Source organism: Ruditapes philippinarum, unplaced genomic scaffold (genome assembly GCF_026571515.1).
Source record: "Ruditapes philippinarum isolate M1 unplaced genomic scaffold, ASM2657151v2 ctg5176_1_1_1_1, whole genome shotgun sequence".
NCBI lineage: Eukaryota > Metazoa > Mollusca > Bivalvia > Venerida > Veneridae > Ruditapes > Ruditapes philippinarum.
Window position 1 is genome coordinate 231,308 of NW_026857771.1, and position 22,760 is coordinate 254,067.

Below are 22,760 nucleotides of genomic sequence, written 5' to 3' on the forward strand. Positions count from 1 at the left end.
ATTTATATATTATTGTTATAAATTGGCCTTACATAGGATAAAATGAGTGAGTCTAAGTTAAAAGATTGATTGGAATTCTTTGTAGTCACACAGAACCAAAATTTTCTTTGTAATATATTAGTCTCTGGTATTCTTATTACAAAATAATGTTAGTTACAAAAAATAAAGTTAAGATCAACCCATGACTGTAATTTTTCATTATTTTTGTATTACACTTTCATAGTTTTAGATGAAAATAAAGTGTAGAAAGATGAACAAAAAGTGTGACAGAAAATATCAGACACCAAGGATCAGATAAAGGGTAGAGACAACTGATACTAAGTTCACTTAAGTTTACTGTGAAAGAATGGAGTGCTTGAAATAATGTACACATTATTCTGTCTGGTAAATGCAATTGTGCAATAAACTGTTATTTATATTATTTGAATATAAAAGACAGTAATTCCACTATGAACTTTCAAAACATACATGATACAAATTAATCACTGTTAATATGCAAGTTTCCACCTGCTCCCTCAAGTTTCAGTCAACCGACCATTGAACATGTCAAAATTACTTGACAGTGCATGATAATTTGCATGATCAATTTGCAAACGGTTAATATTTATATTCAAATTTGAAGAATAAAGCTAGTCTACAAAAAATGAAAACTTTCAAACTTTTATCATCACATCAGAAGAGTGTTACCTTTATTTCCATTATATGAAAATGTTCCTGCAGTTAAACAAACAAAAATTTATTTATTTCTGGACAAAAATGGTGAAAGAAAAACCCAACAAAAAACAACGATTGTTTGTGAGAATATGCTGTATTCGAAATCTGTCTTGCTAAATTTGTTTCAATGGTTTAGCAGGGTTTTTTTTTTATTTTGCTTTGGAGATGGAGAAAACATGTAAATTTTTGTTAATTTTAAATGTGTAACTATTAATCATCTACCAGTTAAGTGAATGAAGCAGAACTGATACTGGTTAGGAAACTATGTTTTCCTTGGATTGCTGGTGTTTCAACCACCCTTAAGATCATCCTGCTGAAAATTTTCTTCCAGTAGAATTTCATACTAACAGTATATTTTAGTGGTATTTCCAGTATTGATCAACAGACTGCTGAGACTTTGTTTCTTATATGACAATTACGTCTTAAATTGAAAATAAACAATTAATGAACATGGTGGAGTGACTCACTTGGACCCTGAATTACTTGCCATTTACTTGCCATAAACTTGCCATTGGACTGCAATCAGTCCAACATTGACTTTAGATTCTTTCATGTCCAGTGAAGCTATCCAAGTACATATACCGAAGATAGGGGATTCTTCTTAGTCATGTGCCTGACAAAATGCCTGAATAAGGTCGACCTTCACCATTAAAAGTAGAAATTTGCCATAATTTTATAACCATCAAAAAACACAAATAAAAGACCCAATGCATGAACAGCCGTGAAATACGTTTTATTTTAATAGTCCAGTTTTACATCTTATGTTATATTCATTATATTTATGAATTACTATAACTCACATTGAACATTCATAAGTGAAAAAATATTTAATTGCAAATAAAGATTCAGATTAAGCAGCTCCATGTTATACTTCTGCTTTAAGTGTGCAAATCCCTTGGGTTTGGAATTTGCTGGCCATAATACAAGCATTTTTGTAATAAAAAATAGCAATTTGTTTTTCCCCGTTTACTCTTTGTTTGTGTTCCGCTTAGTTTTATCCAAGGGTGAATTTTAATCCCTTTTGAACATAAATTACTTTTCATCACTTGCTGCGATGTTGAAAATAACATCATATCATACTTTATCATGTTCATTCTCAATTACATTTGCTATATAATTTTTTAAATTTATGAACTTTTATATCTTTAATAGATAGTTAACTTGTATTCATTAAGGTACTTTGATATTTTTAGTTTTTAACTGGTACTGATAAACATAATAAAAAAATTGCAGCTATTTCTGCATGAAGCCAATGTCACAGGCTTGTTGAAATTGCCACATTTGTGCTTGTCACCAAAACATTTCCTGTATTTCAAAAAAGTTACACAAACCTCAGCCAAACTGCTTCAAATACTTCCTGTATATCATTCTCATTTTTTCCCCATTCCTATTTTAAAATTGTATAAATTTACTTTTCTTCTTGAAAACATCTTGTCAGAAATTTTTATCAAACCTTGTCATAAAATGTATAACCACTATAAGACTTAACTTGCTGAATTGTGTACTGTATCTGCCAAGTTTTGAAATTGAAACAGTCTTTCCAAAGTTAGGGGCTTCTTAATCAAAATTTAGCTACCAATAAAAGAGCCTGGTCAGACTACATGGATGATCACTTTTGTTTTCATTGGTACTTGATTACGAATAAGCAATCTAGATAAAGGAAAATTACCATATTTGGTTTTAACATATTCATTTAAGCTCAATTGCGAAACAAATTCTTGCCACAAATAAATCACTTTCGAGAACGCTTCCTAAAACCAACCAGTGCTGGTGTCATATGAAGAAATATGATCGTGACCCAATTAGGGCTTGAACCCATGATCCCTGGGTTGAGAGGCAGACACCACTGCCCCCCTTAAATTAAAGTACCGTATTTAAATACACTGTACTACAATGTCACCTGTTTTGCTATTCACCACAAAAATTGAATACATACCATATATAATCATATTTGCTACAGGTATAAACAAACTCATGGCAAGTCTATAGTAACAAAAATAAAATTCAATTATTTGAAATTCAATTTTGCAGAAAAATACCTTAAAAATTAACAACAAACAAATATATATATATTCTAAGTTGACTTTTTATTATAAAAAGCTGATACAAAAATACCCTTGATACAATTACTCTTAACAATATATAAAAGAGTTGTCATACTATTGGGTCAAATTTAATATAAGTGAAGATCCTTTTTTTCTTTTTTTATTATCTCTTCAACTTATACAACATATTATTGTGATCATTTCTCCAGTGAATTCAAAATAATAAAATGTGTTGTTTCTGTGTTTGTATGTCTGAAATTAATTCAGTAACTGTTTTCCACTAAGATAAAGCATTAAATATATATAGTATTCTTTTTTGAATCACCAGCTTATATTCCTAAACATGTATGTTTAATAGTCAAAATATTTCAAAAGTTCTTTTCCTTCCTCACAAAATCAGTAAACAAGACATATATACCTATGACCAAAATACAGTTTAAGATACATTATAATGTCAGCCTTTGAATTTGTTAGACAGCTTTAAAGATAAAATTTTTTATGCAAATTCAAACTTTAAGTCCCATTTTTCTCTAGAAATGAAAACTGGTTGTTACGACAAATAGTTTTTCAGGTGACGAAATGTTAATTTTTTTCTCATTATAAAAAATAAGTCATAATAGTATGATGCTTCATCCTTCCAATGTGGCTGATAAAATTTTATATTATGAGATGGCGACGAACCACAGCCTAAATACTCCTCATAAATCACTATATCGGAGCAAAAGTAATCAGGTATTAATGTTTTGTTTGGCTAGCTACAAGTTATTATAATGACATTTATCTTATTCCTATACAAAATAAGCTGCAAGCTGTGCCATTTTGTCTTTTGGCTTGCCACGCCCTCTTCCTCTGCCACGCCCACCCCTACCTCGACCACGCCCTCCTCTACCCCTTCCCCCAGCAGACCGTACTCTCATTTTGGCATGGTGTTTCTCAACTAAGTTTTTCAAAATAGGGTCACAAAAAACACAACCAGTATGCTCTGTTTTTCCATCTTCTAACGGTGTCTTGCCCTGAAACATTCAAGTAGTTATCTACATTAATAAAACTAATGGTACAAGAGATATAATACAAAATTTAAATTGGTTATTACAAATATATTTATTTTTATTCTTAATGATTCTCTATCTTCACAGATGATCAAGTCAGTTTTGCCAGGATAAAATAATATAACTCACTGAATTTTTACTACAGATTAATCCAACACATTGAATGGGCAAAATTTTTAATGAAAAAAAAAAAAAAAAATCACTCATGTATAACACTTTTCTTCACATATTGAAATTATGGTTGCATAACAAATGTATTTGTGGGGAAAATAAACTGACTTTGGCAAGATTACAAACATGTGTATCAGCTATCCAACTTTACCATACCAGGGTCTATCAAATTCTATTTGAAAGACCCTGACCTTACTAATCTGACACTGATCAGATAATCCGAATTATAATGAAAAGGCTCAACTTGATACCTTGCTAAAATCAACCTCCATAAGGTTGGATCCACAATCTTCACAAGAATCTTCCGATAAACTGACTTTATGAGCATTCTCAAAGAAGTTTATGACAACATTGCACCTAGAAGAAAAATATACAAACATGACCATTTTTAGACCAGAATACTGATCATACATAATATTAACATCATCAAATAAAACTTTGTTACAATACAGTATGATGTATTTCTCAAAATATGCATGTCTACCATTAATGCAATCTTACTCAAATTTAGATCTAATGTTTTATAGCGTAACATTTTAAGACCTGATTTTAAAAAGATTTCAATTAATAAGCATATTAAAATGTTCCTCATCTGATATGTAATAGAAAGAGCATCGAAACACAAGACTTTCTGATTTGTAAGAGGGGGCGTAGATGGCCAAGTGTTTTGATGTTCTTTCTCTTTTGTATCATAGTCAATTATAAAAACACATTCCCTGTTGTCACAATATGAAACCCCGGGAAAAAGTAACCAATGAACGAGCATCTGAATATGATATTTCTGTCGCTTTCCCTTCTCTTCGGTCACAATAAGTAAACTCCAGCAAAAATGAGCCAATCAATGGGCATGCCCTGGAGTGTAGGTAACTAATACCTGCACTTTAGTTAACGCACTGTGCATGTATATGTATACGATTTAACTCAACAGAAAGGTCCAATAACTATGATACAAAAATCATGCTGTTGTTTGTTTTTTTGTTCAAGTAGTTACATATTTAACCCTATAGGCCTATATTTCCATATATGTCTGACTCAGAACTATAATATAAACTATAGTATAAACTATACAATTAACTATACAAAGGAAATACAAATAATCTGTAGATGAAACCACGGACTTTAATTGACAATTATAATTTAAATCCGTGATGAAACAAATAGGAAAAAAACTTTCACTATTTTTAATCAACAGTTCAGATTATGTTGTAAGTGTCTCCAAACATGCAAAAGTCTTATAGCAGCTTTCCAACTAAACTAGTGGATAGAAGACTCTTGAAGAAGTTCCCTCTCCATGCATCATTTCAGGCATAAATCAGCACTGTAGTAGAACCACTGACCTACTGTGAGCGTGCTTGATAGCTAAGTAACTTAAAGTCAAAAAGAAGCAGCAAAGAGCAAGACACTCAAAGGCAGCAACGAAGGGCAACAGATTGGATGCCAGTAACCTTAACCAATCGGTCAATTAAAATATATTCAAAATAAGTACATACATACAAAAACTAGATAAACATTGTACATACTTATTACACGCCATTCTCCATTTAGGTCCTGATGTCACATCCAGAACGAGTATTCCATTCTCACATTCTACACACTCTGACACACCTGTATGAGCCACAGAGTGCTGGCATGTAGGGTGTGTACACTCGCTACAACCTTGACCTTTTCTCATGTCTTTGAACGGTGGGTTGTTGAAGCAGTATGGGCATAGCGGGTAGGTCTGCAAAAAATATTTTCACCATATGAATTATTATTAATCATAAAAGTCTGTAAAATAATTAACTTATGTAGATTTTTCCAAAATTTGCTCCAAGATTTCAAAATAATGATCATTCAGATGAGAAGAAGGAAAAATATTTGACAACTGCTTCATGTCAAGATGGAAAATTCATGATTTCAAGAATTTCAGTGGCAACACTGTCAAGCCAGGGCAGAGATTTCTAATTAAAGTCAGGGCAGAGATTTCTTATGTATGTCAGGGTGGAGATTTCTAATTTAAGCCAGGGCAGAGATTTCTAATTTAAGTCGGGGTTAAGTCAGGGCAGACATTTCTAATTAAAGTCAGGGCAGAGATTTCTAATTTAAGTCAGGGTTAAGTCAGGGCAGACATTTCTAATTTAAGTCTGGGCAGACATTTCTAATTTAAGTCAGGACAGACATTTCTAATTCAAGTCAGGGCAGACATTTCTAATTTTCAAGGGAGAGATTTCAAATTCAAGTTGGGAAGAACATTTCTCAAGTCAAGATATAGAATTCATTGATAACTGTGACCCTTAAGAAAGTAAAAGGCTTATAAAAAGACATTTGAAAATGGGCTCTATCTCTACATCAAATATACATCACAGTTGCCTTACCTTTCCCTTAGCTCCTGTAGTCCAAAGCACCAATTCAAAATCATCGAGAGGACACTTTAGTTCTTTGTATAATTTAATGTTACCATTCTGTGGTACATTATACGTCTCGTCACATGAAGAACAATGGAGCCGACTTGGCTTCGCCTGAATGAACTTCATAAATCTTCGACATTTACCACATCTGTAATAAACAGAGAAAGATTTTTAGAAAGTTTACTGAAATATTGGAACAGAAATTCAGTATTTTTTACATCCTTGTCCATCACTGTTTATCTTTCAAGTGTATCAGCTATAGCCCACAATCTAACCTAGACATATACTAACAGGGTAACTGGATAATCTTCAGCTATTATTATAGTTTCTACAAAAAGTTTTCTAACAAAAATAATTACATCTTAAAATTTCAACCATTTAATTATGGGTGCTGCAGATGCTGCTAAAAATTTGAAATATTTTCAAGATTTTAATTTTCTGAAATAAGTAAGTAATTTCAGTAGTTAAAATACAATGAACTTTGTCTTTTGTTTTTGTAATTTGATTGAATGATAATAAAACTATCAGTTACAGAAAGACTTATACAATTAAATGCTATACCTTGACAAAGGTTTGCCTGATGCAGCAAGGGGTGAGAAGGAGACTTCAAACAGTTCATCCATTCCAGCAATATTCTGTACGAAATATTTGAACTTGAGGTGAAATATGCTGATGCCATGTTGTAGCACTGCCTCATAGTCGGCCTTGCCGTGGGCGATCAGGTTCAATTGTTCCTCCACTGCTGAACGCATTGTTGGTAAGACTAGATCTGCGTCAATCTGTAACGAAACGGTGAAATTAATAGTTCTTGTTGTCTTGGGCATATTTTTGTTTGTTTGTTTGATTTTACGCCTTTTCCCAACACTATTTCAGTCATATAGGCAGGTCTTGGGCATATCTGAAAGACCAAAGAATGTATGACCGTGCCAGCAGACATAGACACTCCAAAGGCTAGAATAAGGCGTGATATAATTATATTCAGAGCAAAAATAAGAATGGTGACTTGAAATGTCCCTGAAGTGATCAAAAAGGCATAAGGCTTGTTTGATCTCACTATGTGACTGCAAGTTGATTTTGAAATAAGAACAGTAGTACACTGTCATATAAAGTTTTATGCAATACTAAGTATAATTTTAAATAATTTCAAGTGACGAAATAGGATAATGTTTCTTGGATTGAAATCAAATGGTACTATTCAGATTAACTTTGATAATTTTGCATGACAGTTGCAGAATTATACATTTGTTTTGAAACATAAAAACAAGGGCTTCTGTTAGTAAATGACATTTAAATATCCAACAATGATTATTTCCAGATTTATTTCTGAGTAAAGAGGAAATTAAAGATAATAAGCATAATCTCCAAAATCTATCAAAGCATTTAAAATGTACTTTAACACAAAAATGTATGACAAGATTATCTAAATAAATAACGAATATTACATTCACTTTTGAGAAATTTGACATTAAAATAGAGTGTCATTTTTTTCTAGAAGACCCTGTGTGTAAACCAGCAAATAATGAGTAAATCAAACAAACATCACCTTCTGGTAACCATGAACGAGTACCACACCAAGAGTTGTAGGTTTCAATTTTCTCCCAGCCTGAATGGTTACGTAATTTCTCTCACAGATATTGTTAATGTGGACTGGTATACTGGCATCAGTTCCAATTCCATGCTTCTCCATGAGGGTGATCAACTCTGCCTCGGTCAGGTAGTCCGGTGGACTGGTTAGTCTCTCTGACAATTTAACCTGGTAATCACAACAAAAGATGCCATTATTATTGGCTTATAAACTTGACATCAGTATACGTATTGGATAGGGTACTATGCTACGGATAACAATGTACAACACTTTGTGTCTGCTTTATATGTCTATTCAAAACTACTTACATTCCATAATACAAAACATAGGAAGTGCCGTTCTCTAACGTCACACACACTTTGGCATCATTTAACGGCACATGCACATGAGCGCAATTCCCAACAATACTTGTGGGTTTTTCTTTAAACAGTATTTAAGGACAGTACTTAGCATATAAGTTACATACAAGTTGTTCTCATACAACTGATAATTACAGCAAAATGTGCAGCGCTGTTACAAAACAGTTCAGGATAAATGGCATTAATCATCCAAAAAATGAAACAAATCATCATTGAAACGCAAATGCAATACAGTGCTCTCAGTAAGCCACAGTGTGGTAGTTTTATTTTGGCACTTAAATAGCAAAGAATGTGCAGGGGCAGTTAGCAAGGATGTTACCATCTTATACTCCCAGCTGGGCCAACCTTTAATGAGAGTAGGTGGCTGTGGATGCATTTAACTTTACATTACTATCCGCAGAAACAAATGAGTCAAAACATTAAAACATTAAAAAACAAGAGGGCCATGATGGCCCTGAGGTCGCTCACCTGTATATAGGCCCCTGGAGCAGGGCCAGTTAGTTATAAACAATGACACCTCTGGGGCGGGGCCAGTTTTGACCCCAGGGCTTTTATTTTGACAAAAATTGTAGACACTTACTAGAAGATGTTTCATGCTTAATATCTAAAACTCTAGCTATTTGGGTTTTTTCAAAGAAGATTTTCAAGTTTTTGCTAACACATATAAAGAAATCAATGACCCCCGGGGCGGGCAATTTTGACCCCAGGGCTTTTATTTGAACAAACTTGGTAGACACCTATTAGAACATGTTTGATGCTCAATATCTTAGCCATAGCTTTTTGAGTTCTTTAAAAGAAGATTTTTTAAGTTTTTACTATATGCATATAGGGATGACCCCGGGGCGGGGCCAATTTTGACCCCAGGGCTTTTATTTGAACAAACTTGGTAGACACCCATTAGAACATGTTTCAATGCTAAATATCTTAGCTCTAGCTCTTTGGGTTCTTTAAAAGAAGATTTTTTAAGTTTTTACTATATGCATACAGGGAAAATCAATGACCCCCTGGGGCGGGGCCAATTTTGACCCCAGGGCTTTTATTTGAACAAACTTGGTAGACACCTATTAGAACATGTTTGATGCTCAATATCTTAGCCATAGCTCTTTGAGTTCTTTAAAAAAGAAGATTTTTTAAGTTTTTACTATATGCATATAGGGAAAATCCAATAACCCCCGGGGCGGGGCCAATTTTGACCCCAGGGCTTTTATTTGAACAAACTGGTAACACCCATTAGAACATGTTTCATGCCAAATATCTTACCTCTAGCTCTTTGGGGTTCTTTAAAAGAAGATTTTTTAAGTTTTTACTATATGCATATAGGGAAAATCAATGACCCCCCGGGGCGGGGCCAATTTTGACCCCAGGGCTTTTATTTGAACAAACTTGGTAGACACTCACTAGAAGATGTTTCATGCCAAATATCTAAGCTCTAGCTCTTATGGTTTTTTAAAAGAAGATATTTAAAGTTTTTTCTTTCGGTTGCCATGGCAACCAGAGTTCTGCATGGAATTAAATTCTTTGAACAATTTTTAAAGGTGACCACCAAAGGAACATTCCTGTGAAGTTTGGATGAAATTGGCTTAGTGGTTTATGAGGAGATGTCATTTAAAGTAAAAGTTTACAGACGGACGGACGGACGCCGGACGAAAAGCGATCACAAAAGCTCACCCCGTCACTTTGTGACAGGTGAGCTAAAAATAGCCCTTACTCTATTGGTAACATGGTAGAAATATGGTAATAAAAATATTAACTACAGTTAAATTTTGTACACAACATATGATATGCATATTGATTGCCAATATTTTAACATTTATTGAGCACTTGAAATAATTTTTCTAAAGTATCATTTTGGAAAAAAATTGTTTGCATTTTAACCATTAACCTTTTGAATCTTCAGAACTGATTTGCCTCAGTTTTTAATTTGGAACAGTTCATTCAAAATTAAAGTAATTAAATATCAAAATACAATGTACAATATTTCACCACCAACAGTAAAGAGCCTGGTCAGACTGCACAGGTGCGGAGAGAGACCTAATACTGAAAGCAAAATCTAACCAATTTTGATTCCAGCTGAGAACAGTAAACTTTTTTCCATACAAAACAGAAAGAAACTGATATTTACATCATTGACTGGACACTGTTGTTCCCGTTTTAAGTCCGGTACTTTCTCATCACTGGACAGAGCCTGCCAGGTCATCAGGGCAGTGTAGCCGGGATCTATCAGCTGTTTACCACTGAAGGTAAAATGTTCTCCACCCACTTCAAATGAAACAACTGTCTGCAAGTATCTGCAGTCTGGACTTATCTGTACAAAATAATCATTATCTATATGATGAATAATAAATAAATATTATATAGAGGATATTGAATGAGTGAAGGTTCAATAAATTCAGTAATGAATCTACAAAAATATAATATTCTATTCATCAAATACCAAAAAATAATGCCTGGTTAAAGTGAAAATGAATCATTTTTCATAGATGCTCCTATAGTGTAAAGCTAACAATAGACACGTCTTTACGCTGTTTGTATAAGTTAATAAAGCAAAAGACATAAAATTAAAATATAAATATATATGCACAGCAGTGCAATACCATTTTTATGAAGTCGCAAAATCAGCAAGGGTTATTGATATAAAGGAATTTTATAAAATTACGGTTTGGTAAACACTATGGTAACTTAAAAGATATAACATAACTGTTTAGCTCTAAACCCATATTAGTGCAAATAGAAGTTCATATTGAATACATGTATCAACAACAAAGTAAGATCTGTAAAATATGACATAATGTGATGTCTTTTTGGGTCATCTCCAATACATGACAATGTTTCAGTTGCTTACTTATTTAAACTTACAGAACAAGTGTTTTTTGGATAATGTATCAGCACTGGCCACAAGTCACTGCTTTAACTACTTCACATATTTCACTTGAATCGATAGTGGTAGACAAATAACTTAAGAAATATATCATGATCCTCTATTTGTTGATGTAAATGCAATGAATATTTTTTATTTCACTAAATGACATACATTAAAAAGTTTAAAAACTCATGAACTTATACAGTGAAGTTTCCCTGCTTTGAACTTGGAAAAGCTTTTTCATCTAAGAGGAAAGACTTTCCAACTTTTAATAACACAATTGTCCTGCTTTGACTTTGGATAAGTACATATATTTTTAGTTTAAGTGATTTCAAAACTAAAATACAAAACTGAACAGTCTGCATTATAGTGTCAGGTCAGACTTCATGTATATGTATACATAGACTGACCTATCTCTTCACAGGAGGCATGTAAGTGGCATGGACAATGTCATTATTGTATCATAGTTTGGGGACCTTTCTGTTGAAAATGTGTCAAAGTTAAATCGTATACACGTGCGTTAAATGACGTGCAGGTATTAGTTACCCGCACTACAGAGCATGCCCATTAATTGGCTCATTTTTTCTGGGGTTTACTTTTTGTGACGACAGAGAAAGGAATAACAATAGAAATGCCACATTTAGAAGCTGGTTCATTGGTTATTTTTTTCTGGGGTTTCATATTGTTACAACAGGGAATGTGTATTTATTTTTGCCTATGATACAAAACACTTGGCAATCTGATTTATACTCAGAGGCTACGCCCCTTCGTACAAATAAGATAGCCTCGTGTTTCGATGCTCTTTCTATTACTAAATGCCAGTAATACAGAAAATAATCTTGAAAGAATATCTTACAGTGCCAATAAAATGTCGAGTGATGTAATCATACAGTCTAAAGGCATCGTGTCCCAGCTCGCTCTCTGTAGCTGACTTCATTGGTGTAATAGGAGGATGGTCCCCGACATCATTACCTTTCCTGAAAAACAAGACATCCATGCCGTTATACAAGATACAGACGGGACAAAACTAGATAGATGCACAGACTTATGGACGCACATACACCAAACCACCAAAAGTGAAAAGTGACGACTAAGTCAAGCTCACTGCAAGCCGGCTCGACAATAAAGCCATGCATTTCTTATTAACTGCTTTAAATTGTAATAAACTAGTCCACCCACTCAGCTCAACAGTCCATCCACAAAATAGCACTGAATGTGAAATTATTAGTTGTAAAAGTAGAAAAATGTCAAGAAAGTAGTATTTTGACTTCCAGATAAAATACTAAGTCACAATAACTGTACTAATATATGGAGAGAAAAAGCTGAGACCTTAGATACTAATTTGTCTATGCAGAATCTCAATTTACAGAAGAATAATCAGTTGATTATAAAAGATACATGTACTTACTTTGGTTTCTGTATTCCATCATTTAGCAAATCTCTGACAGCACTCCCCCAGTCTGGATGATTCTGTTGTTGTTTCAATGTTCCCCTATAATTTACCAGAATCATAGATTTTAGAAAATGTTATTATATTTCAGTTAAGTCCATATAAGAAAAGCAAGCCAACAAATTATTTTCACTGGAGTGAGAAAACAGTTACAAATCAATATTTTTGCCAGTAAAAAAATTGTGCTGATGAGGGCAATAAATCCAATAAAAAAGCTAGAATTTTAGCAGCAAAATCAATACACACAAGGACCATCTGGCTAAATTCTGAAGAATTAATGTCCTTGACACCTGTACCAGTCTGCAAAATCACAGCATTTCTATTAGTTCATATAAATATTGTTGAACCAATCAGATGCCAGTATTTTCAGACTGGTTTCAAAATTTATTTTTAGGAATAAATTAATGTTATTTACATACACAAGATCAAAGTTCTCTGGGTATTGTGTGGTTTCTGTTCTAGGATAACTGATATAACCCTGGGTGTACAATCTCTCAGCTATCTGCATAGTTTGCTGGGGACCAATACCTTAAACAAGACAAAAATAACAAATTAATCTTGTACCTATAGATACAATAAACATTAAAGTATACAATTTTTCTCATAGGTAATATTTTTTTCAATGAAATTTATCATGAAAATATAGAATATATATTGTATGGTGCTTGGTAAACTAATTTTTTTTTAATTCTTTAAATTTTTGTTTAATCACACCAACAATTTTAATGTGATATAAAAACTACCAAGCTTTTATTCTCAAAGTACGGCTTGACATGCACCTCTGTGAATTATTTCTTGTTAAAACAGGCACCAAACCATCCAGCTGGATAGATAACTTGCAGTTTTTAAAATTTAAACAAAATACTTACACCATACACTATTTATTTTTTAACCTACCTGACCCCAAATTAGTCAGTTTAATAAAATATCTGTTCTGTACCTAAAGAAACAAGCATAAAATCAGTCTCATATCTGTTAATAAACAAGAGCTGTCAGCAGGACAGCATGCTTAACTATTCACTTTGTTTGATAGTAAAACAAGTGAAAATATTTAATTTTCTAAATTCAAAAAGGGTCATTATTTTAACAAAATTCATGTTAAAGTTATGGGTCTTGGACATCGACCAATTACGCTCTCAAATAAGTGTGTGAAGTTTCAACCCACTCCCTTCAGTAGCTTTGGAGATACAAATTTGCAAACAAAAACTTAACCAAATTTTGACAGTGATGCCGATGCCAGGGTAAGTACAATATCTCTCCCTATTTTCCGAATAGTCAAGCTTATGAAACTTTGACTTTGAAAAATATTGACTTTATATATACCTAATCCTGAACTGGCAACTCGTAACATCTCCACTGTATTCAGAGCTTGTGGTCTTGACTTTGTTTTCTCTTTCTTTGTTATATCTGTTACTCTAAAATATGTAAAAATAAATTCTAACATGACTCATGACTTTGTTAATAAGCACAAAGAAGAAAATAGCCTATGTACATCTGCAAATAAAGACTCTTTACAGACTACATGTAGATGTCACTGTTCTTTTTATTTAAGTATCTCCGCCAATTAAATTGATAAACAAAGGCAACATTAGTAAAGCATTTTTCATTTGATATTTTCCATTCCTTTATGTTTTCAAGCACACATTTGTATTATTTGATCTGACATATGTCATATATGAAGAAAAGTACAGTAAATGTTTTTATTTATGTTAAAACAATACCACACCTTGCAGTATCTGAAGCCTTAATAAGTCCCATAAACATCTGAGCAACTTCTTTATCAAATATCCTCACTCTATCCCAGTCTAGGTTTAACGTCCTATCAGCTCCTTCACATGTCACCTATACATGTAATAAAACATGTACAAAGATGTAACATTTACTTCCCTTTGATAAAAATTTGAAACTGCACAGGTAAGAGTTACCTGCCTTGTACATAATACTGCAATATGTTTTACTTAACTATATTGAAGCAGCAAAAGTATGCCCTGATGCTTTTATATATAAACACATTAATAAGATATCCTGACCACCAACATTTTACTGACTCCAGGCTTACTATTGCTAGAACAATGCTCTTGGTGCCAGGTACCAGGCAAGGAAGCTGGTAGTGGTATTTAGTGTAACAATGTCACAGATTGAAACCCCAACCTCCCACATATGAGGCATACCATCTACCGTACCAATACTACACCACTGCAGTCACTTCCTTGTACATAGGTTATAAAGTAGAAGAACTAAGTTTGTTGTAACTATCACAATAAATCCATTCAAATTTTAACTCTTATTCATTCGCTATGCAAATGATCAAATCTTAAGAACCAATCATTCATGTTTATTCAGTTAAAACTGCGCAAGTAAAAGTTACCTCCCTTGTTCTCAAAGTCAAATCAATACAAGTAAGAGTGACCAGGTAGCTAGCTGAATAGCTTCCATATGAAAGAATCCAAAGTCCTAGGAGGGACTTCATTCAACAGCGATGAAGGGCAAGTGATTTAAAGTCAAAGACATTTGCCACTCAGCCAAGGAAGTCTCTATCGCATTTAGTCTGTTTAGATAATGAATATTTCAACTCAAGTGTATATTTACCTGTACTTGTATGATCCAGTAAGGCTCAGGTTTAAATGACTGTATCTTATCATGTCTGTCCACACAGAACCCTAATGTAGGTGTCTGACACGGTCCATATGATATCAGTGTACTGTCCAGGTCACCATACTTCCCCTACAGTGTAAAAATTTGTTAATGTGCTATAAAGAAAATTCATTTCAGGCAGAAAAAAATTGTTTTCAGGCACTAAATCATCAAAGATATCACGAAGTTGAGTTTGTTTATAAGCTTATACACATGTAGCTTCCAACACAAAGTAAAATAAATTTTGTATACACTAAAAATATCACTAAATAAGTATTTTTGTATAATTTTAAACATTGTCTGTAACACCTTTTGATTTTAAAGAAGTATAAAAACACAAAACAAACCTGAAAGTATTTGGTCTGATATCGTGTAAACGCACATCCTATCCTAAGATCTAACTCCTGCCTGGCATCCACTGATAAAGCCTCGTTCTCATTTGGCACACCAAGGTTGTTCATCGCCTTCCTAATATCTGTATCAGTAATTGCACTGAAGTGGGATCTGAACACAGTCTGCAAATATTATCATAGTTTCATTATACTGATTTTAAAATCAAGGCTGTCTACATAATTAAGCATAGTTTTTTTTTCTTTAACCCTTACCCTGCTTAAATTCTGGCCAGTCTGTGTAACCTGACCAGGCTCTATACTGTTGGCTTAGTTTTTCTGTACTGTATTTTCATTTTGATATCTTTTGCCCATGTTATAACGAGACCAAAACCGTGTGTTAACATAGTCACGCGCTCTTGTTATAGCCCAGTTTTACCTATGCGCAATACATACAGGGCCCAGTAAACAAACAAACATTGTTTGCCAAAGAGTCATGCGCATTTATATTGAAATTATTGATTCGAGGGCATCAATCGCATAAGTAACGGCGAGCAGCATTCAAGTAACTATGCTGGAAATACGTTTATATGATGTTTATATTGATAAATGCTCTTTATATTTCTTTAAGAGAATAATGTTTAGTGCCTGACTTTATTATAAACTTGTGTGCTTAAAAAAAAAAGAAAAGATTCTGATGTCATTGATCTTTTTTTCTACCGTCAATCAGAAATAATTCTAGGAATTTCTGAGGGTCATGTTTTGTCTTGGGTAGAGTAATTTAATGTGTATTTTTTTCTTAAGTTAATAAATCTCCACTGTTAAGCTTTGTTAAATCAATTAAAATTAAAAAAATTTGTTTGGTTCAGAGCATTTTTATTTCCAAGATGTTTGCCCTGGAAAAATAAAACGCATACGTAAAACATGTAGAATTGGATAAATACCGTCCAAGCACAAGGATTTAATGTGTGTGTTTTGTATTAAATCGACATCATGAATCTGTTTTAAAATTTTATGCTATAATAGCGTCAACGCACGTTTATTTCGTGTTATAAAGTCTGCAGAGTCCCTCGGAACTGTTGGAGCCCTCGCCCTACCGGGCTCGGCACCTACCGGTCCTTGGGACACTGCAGACGTTATAACACGGAAAAACGTGCGTTAACCCTATACTAACACAACACTAGTAAAATATGGACCAACTTTATACAAATTAAGCAAAGAATGAGAACAAGATTCTAAAATCTAACTGTCCCTTGTAACTCTAGGAAAGATCTAAGTCACATGCTCTACATATACAAACTTACACCCAAAATCTGTCTGTCCATAAATGTTCTAGCAAAAGATCAAAATCATATATAATATAAACTTACACATCCCGACACATTTCTGTTCATCACACCTTTAACACAGTCTACTACTTCAAAGCAGATATTTTCTCCCTCTTTGTCACAATCTAGCCACAGTACAAGGTAATCCATTCCTCGTGCCTGAAAACATAGCACATATAGAACTATCACTGAAGCAACCATTCAGCCCATATAAAAAGTAACTTTCAGAAATGTTACCCCAAGACTAGTGTCATGTTCAATTCTTAACTCTTACAGCCTTACCATTCCAAATACTATGTATATTAAAAGGACTTGTCCAAGTTCAATCAGGACATAACTATTCATCATTTTATAGGGAAATTTCTAAATAATATACTGACTGAATAGCGAACCATGATCAGGCAGCAATGATGTGCTATCTTTGAGCTATTCTTGATCTACACTGGTAGCATGGGCCGATTCGGTTACGGCCAGAAGATTAAAATTTAATGGACTTGCCCTGCTTTGAATTTGGAACAGTCCATATTTATCTAGAGCGATTTCAGTATTAAAACAATTAGCTTTATATTGCACAACCGATAATATACAGCCTGGTGTGACTGCATGGATGTGAAAACTGATTGGACTATGTAATGATAGCATTTATATAAACAAGAAATATTGGCATTAAGGGTTAATGTGTTGTTTTGACAAAGTGAAAGAAAATAACTTGCAAATTTGAAATACGTATAAAATTCTAAGCCTCAAATAGAATTGAAATAGTTATTTTTAAGTTTAAATATTCTCAGTGTCTAAACAAAGTTTTAACAAATTGATTAATAAAAAGTCAAACTGCTGAAAAATGTTAAATAAGATAGAGTATAACCTACTTCTTTTTGAAGAAAGGAAGGCATGTGTAACTTTTCTGTTGCTTCTTTTTTCTGGGTTTGTGCTTGAAAAAGTTCAACCTGCAAAGAAAAGTAATAAGTAAAATTTGAAATGAATTTGAACAGGCTAATAATAAGCCTAATTAGCATTGCATTTTTATTGCTTTTCTTAAACAAATAAATAATTTCTTTTTTTATTGCTTTCCTTAAACAAATAAATAATTTCTTATCTTTAACTAAAATATATTTAGGAAACATCATTTGCATTGTTCCACATTCTTAAAAAAAGAAAGATTTATAATTACATGTATATCACATAGTCTTATCAGATGATCATGTTCAAACAGGAAAAAAAACAAACATAAAAACAAAAACAAAATAATTGTATATATTTAACATCAATGTTAATTTTATGTACCTGTCAAATTTATCAACATAGAACACTTGGATTGCAAGAAAAAATAGTGTATCACACTACCATTGTAAAAATGCTTAGGGTAACGAATCATGATGAGTTACAGTCAAATGGCCCCAAGTCAACCCAGCCCAAAAAATTGGTCAATGCCATCTCAAATTTAGTCAGTGCTGCCCCACACAAATTTTAGTTGGTCAATGCAGCAAATTTAATTGCACCAGTTAAGGCTTTAATGTCAATAATTATGCGTGACAACTGACCAATGTGTTTATTCAAAAGTTATTTAAATAGTTTGGAGCAATCAAATAACAAAGACAAGGCCTACTAATAAAACCATTTTTTTAGTTGTAGGGTGTCTTTGAGTTTGATGTAAATCATTTTTTTGTTCATTAGTGTATTCGAAATCATTTTCTTACTTAAAAGAAGTATTTAAAGACACTGATTTAAAACATTTAAGTGACTAGTTGACCATATTAGGGACGAGTTGACTCGTTGAAGACAAGTTGACCAAAACTTGGGGATAAGTTGACCAAATAAGGGGATGAGTTGGCTATGGGATGAGGTGATCTGATCAGATATTAACTTTGAGCTGGATTGATTAATCTTGTGCCAGGTTAACTGGGGTCAGTGTTGACGATTTCGAGTCATTTCTGCCCCAAGACATATCGGCCCCAAATTACCCAAGACATTTCGGCCCTGGACGTTTCGGCCCTTTACCAAATCGCAAATCGGCCCCATATTTAGTTAGAAGTAATCAAAACAAACAGAACATAAACTTTATTAAACAAAACATATAGTACACAAACACTGAAACATATGTTATCTGCTTATTATCAACAAGTTTTTTTTAAGTAGTAATCAAAACAAACAGAACAGAACATAAACTTTATTAAACAAAACATAGTACACGAACACTGAAACATATGTTATCTGCTTATTATCAACAAGTTTTTTTTCCAATTTGAACAATTAAAAAGCAAGACACAGAACAGTACAAACATTTATTATCAACAACTACTAAAGTAATAGTAAGTGACGAGTTTTAGCAATACAATACAACACATAACAGTTAAAAAATTATCAGATAAAACAAATAATACTTTGTAAACATTCATTTTTTAAATTAAAAAAACCCAAACATTTTTTACAAGAAAAGTGATAGATTTTCAATCAGAGCATATATTATCAAGAAATTATATCAAGTCATAAGTTAAAAAAATCTTTGATATTACTAACGGCTAATTAGCAATACGCTATAAATAATTAATTTGTTAAACCTTGAAAAAAACATATATCTAAAGTGTTAGCTAAATGATTAATAGAGATCAAAAGATAATGATTTTTGAAGTATATTTGTAATTAATTTTGTTAATCAAAAAGTTTTTGCATTTGTCAACTGTTTTATATAAATTATAAAATAACGATTAAGTGTCTTTATTTAGTTGTATTTATTGTTACACCTTGAAAAAAGCATTTATCTAAATAGTGATTGATAGATCTATAATGGATTATCAATCAAGGATTAATATGTCATAATTCATTAATTGTTTGTGTGCCATCAATCAATCAATGTACAACAATTTTTAACGATTTTAAGTATAAAAATACCGTTAATACTTAAACAAAACTGTAATAAAAAAGGGCCGAAACGTCTAGGGGCCGATTTTTGCATAGGGCCGATTTGGTTTCGGGCCGAAACGTCCTGTTTGCGTGTTGACTTGCACTGATCATGAAGTCCTACACATTAACCCATTACTTCATATACACGCCTTTTAACGCCTTTTTTCACCCCCCCCCCCTTTTTGTTGTCTCAAATGATGAAAAAATGCCTTATTTAGACCCCAAACACTTGTTTTTGTTTGAGAAATGTTGTTAAAAAAAGTGACCTCTTTTTCGGCGCGGCCCCCCAACCAAAAGATACATCAGGGGGTTGTCAGAAGGGGGATGTGCCCCCTTCTGTTTGGGGGGATAGAAGGGGGCGGAGTCCCCCTCATCGCCAAGAAAATTTTGGACTTGCGAGAGGCTGTAAATGACCCCAGATTGATCATAAGGTAACGTGTAACCAACGCTGAAAAGCATTTGACTCTATCTCAATCCATTGAGAAGTTGCAGCACTTTGAAATAAATTTTGATGGAAAAAATCAACGCAAAATAGTGATTTTTGGCAATTTTGAGATGTCCCCTCGTTGTCATGGTAACAGAAAATTTAAGCCTGAGCATGTTGTTGCAAGGGCAATGGTCCAGTCAACATTTGTGCCAAGTTTGATTAGTGTTGAAGCAGTTTTTATAGTATTATAGCAATTTGAACTTGTAACGGGAGACTTTTCAATGAAAACAGCCATTTTTCACAAAATGCTCATGAAGTAATGGGTTAAACAATCATGTTATGAATTTACCGGATCAACTTTATCCCAGTTGTTGTATTTTCCAATAAAGTCCAATCCAAATACATGTCCACACACAGATGTCATTTTAAACGTAGCAGTATCATTGATGGGTGCAAACCTAGCTCTGTATTCGTGCACAGAGCATGCACCGTTTGATCCTTTTCTTGATGTCATATTTCCATTTGACAGGATTTTGGCAATTGACTGTGCCAAAGATGGCTTTTCAGCCACCATTAAAACGGTGCGCATTATGGAGAATTTGACTCAAGTTAATGAAATAAATAAGTTTTTTCTAAACAAAATAATTTGTCACATAAATTTTCATCATTATCGGAAAGCGCTTTAAAAACTTACTGCGCTGAAATGATTAAGATTTTCAATTTATTGCCCAAAGAAAATATAGAAACAAAAAGATTATTAATGAGCAAGTAGAGTCAAACCAAGTGGGTGACTAAATTCACTATTGTTTTTATTGTTCACATTTTGTTAATAGTAGACGTAAAATTATCAAATCGTATTATCATAGGTATCCTAATACATTGTTTGAAGATCTTATGAATACTGTTGTAAAAACAAATCACATTTTAAAAACCTTGCTTTGTTTGTAAAGAAATAATTACAACATGCAAATAATAAGTATAATATTGTATCATTAGTCTACAAGAAATTTCGTAAATGAAGCACATATTTCGGTTATTATTAAGAATCTAGTCATATCTCATTTTATGGGTACATATTGATAGAGAATTAAATTTAAACACTAAATCTGATATGTTAAAAGTCACTTTCGTCTTGTTCACTCTGAGCAAAAGGAAAATGACTGAAATTGTATCTAGAAATAATGCAAATAAATGAAGATTAAATGATCGTGATGATTCTTTAATGTTGAAAATAATTATTATTCATTTTTGTCTAATTATTATGTCTACAAACTGCAATATCAATATAAACTTCTATTAAAACGCTACATTGAATACTTAAAAAGTCATTTTCGTAGTGTTTACTGTGAACAAAAGGAAGATCTCTGACATTGTACCCACGTATATATGAAAGTATGCAAAAAAAACGGAGATTTAATTAACATAATTAACAATTATTGAAAATAAACATTACTTATTTTTGATAGTATGCGTTCACAAACTGCAATATTGATATAAAAAATCATCTTCTGTAACCATGACAACTGTTAGAATTTCACTTGGCGGAGATTATTTTATTTACACTGTCACGTGTATAGGAACATGGTGGGGCTAAGAGTGAGGTTTGGTGCACCATTAACCGGTTTTTAAACTCCCCAGCAGTGCTTATGCTGCTGACCGTGTTCCTAAGATGTATGTCTGTTGTTTCATTGGCGACGCCGGTGAGCGGCGTCGTCTCTTATGGAATGCTTTTTATTTTGGCCTATGGAAGGAGCTGTTATTATTAGCAGTTAATGTCAAGTTGTGTTAATTAGTTTTATTTTGATTCGTAAAAATCAAGTAAACAAATATGTTGTTATATTTATATTTAATAACTTTATGTAAAAAGCATGTACATTGTGATATTATTTTCACGAAATTGCAGGCTCAGTTTAACAGCTTGTCCCTCAGCTTTATTGGTAATACTAAAACCCGGATTTCGAATATCGTTGTGGTCTACATTGATGCCGTTCTTGTACTGTTTTGGTGACACTTTTGTTTGTGTCCCTTGTGTACCCCTTGTTATTTTCTCGTAAACGGTAAGTATCTTCCCTTTTGCCCCTAGTTTTATCTTTTTAATTTTGCCCTTTCCGTTGTAAGTCTATTAATCAATCAATTGCATTTATGTCTTTATTGGTCACTATTATTTGCTTTCATGTATTATTTAGTGATTATCCTGTCCGTGCTCTGCCCCGTGCCCTGTCCTGGTTTCTGGCCATCCTGGGTTCCTGGCTACTGGTACTTTTTGCTAGGTCGTGTGGGGTTGCGTTCACTGAACGCCGCCTTTCCTTATTCCCTGCGGTTTGGAGACCGCAGGGTATTGGTACGCGTTTAACTTTTGAGGCATGGAGGAGCACGTGACCTGTTTTCGGTACATGGAGGAGCATGTGATCTGTAAACCGTACATGATTGGTTAATTGACCTTTTTGAAAACCTGGCTAAATATCGTTTGCCGGTACGTTACGGATTTACCTCTAGGGAATTAGTCAGAATTACACATAAT

The 22,760-nt window shown here is 33.2% G+C and overlaps 1 protein-coding gene across 1 annotated transcript; it reads right to left on the reverse strand.

The window, feature by feature from the left end:
- Positions 1-2,782: 2,782 nt before the first annotated feature.
- On the reverse strand, positions 2,783-20,916 carry LOC132750970 (DNA topoisomerase 3-beta-1-like). The gene is made up of 17 exons (XM_060741063.1): positions 20,589-20,916; positions 17,781-17,858; positions 16,954-17,070; positions 15,602-15,769; positions 15,210-15,344; positions 14,347-14,462; positions 13,944-14,035; positions 13,040-13,148; positions 12,579-12,662; positions 12,027-12,147; positions 10,433-10,615; positions 7,910-8,119; positions 6,928-7,145; positions 6,334-6,514; positions 5,500-5,699; positions 4,231-4,336; positions 2,783-3,772 (listed from the first exon to the last, which is right to left on the reverse strand). Exons 1-17 carry the CDS (start codon positions 20,826-20,828, stop codon positions 3,548-3,550), a joined length of 2,583 nt encoding a protein of 860 aa, XP_060597046.1. The 5' UTR covers positions 20,829-20,916; the 3' UTR covers positions 2,783-3,547.
- Positions 20,917-22,760: the final 1,844 nt, after the last annotated feature.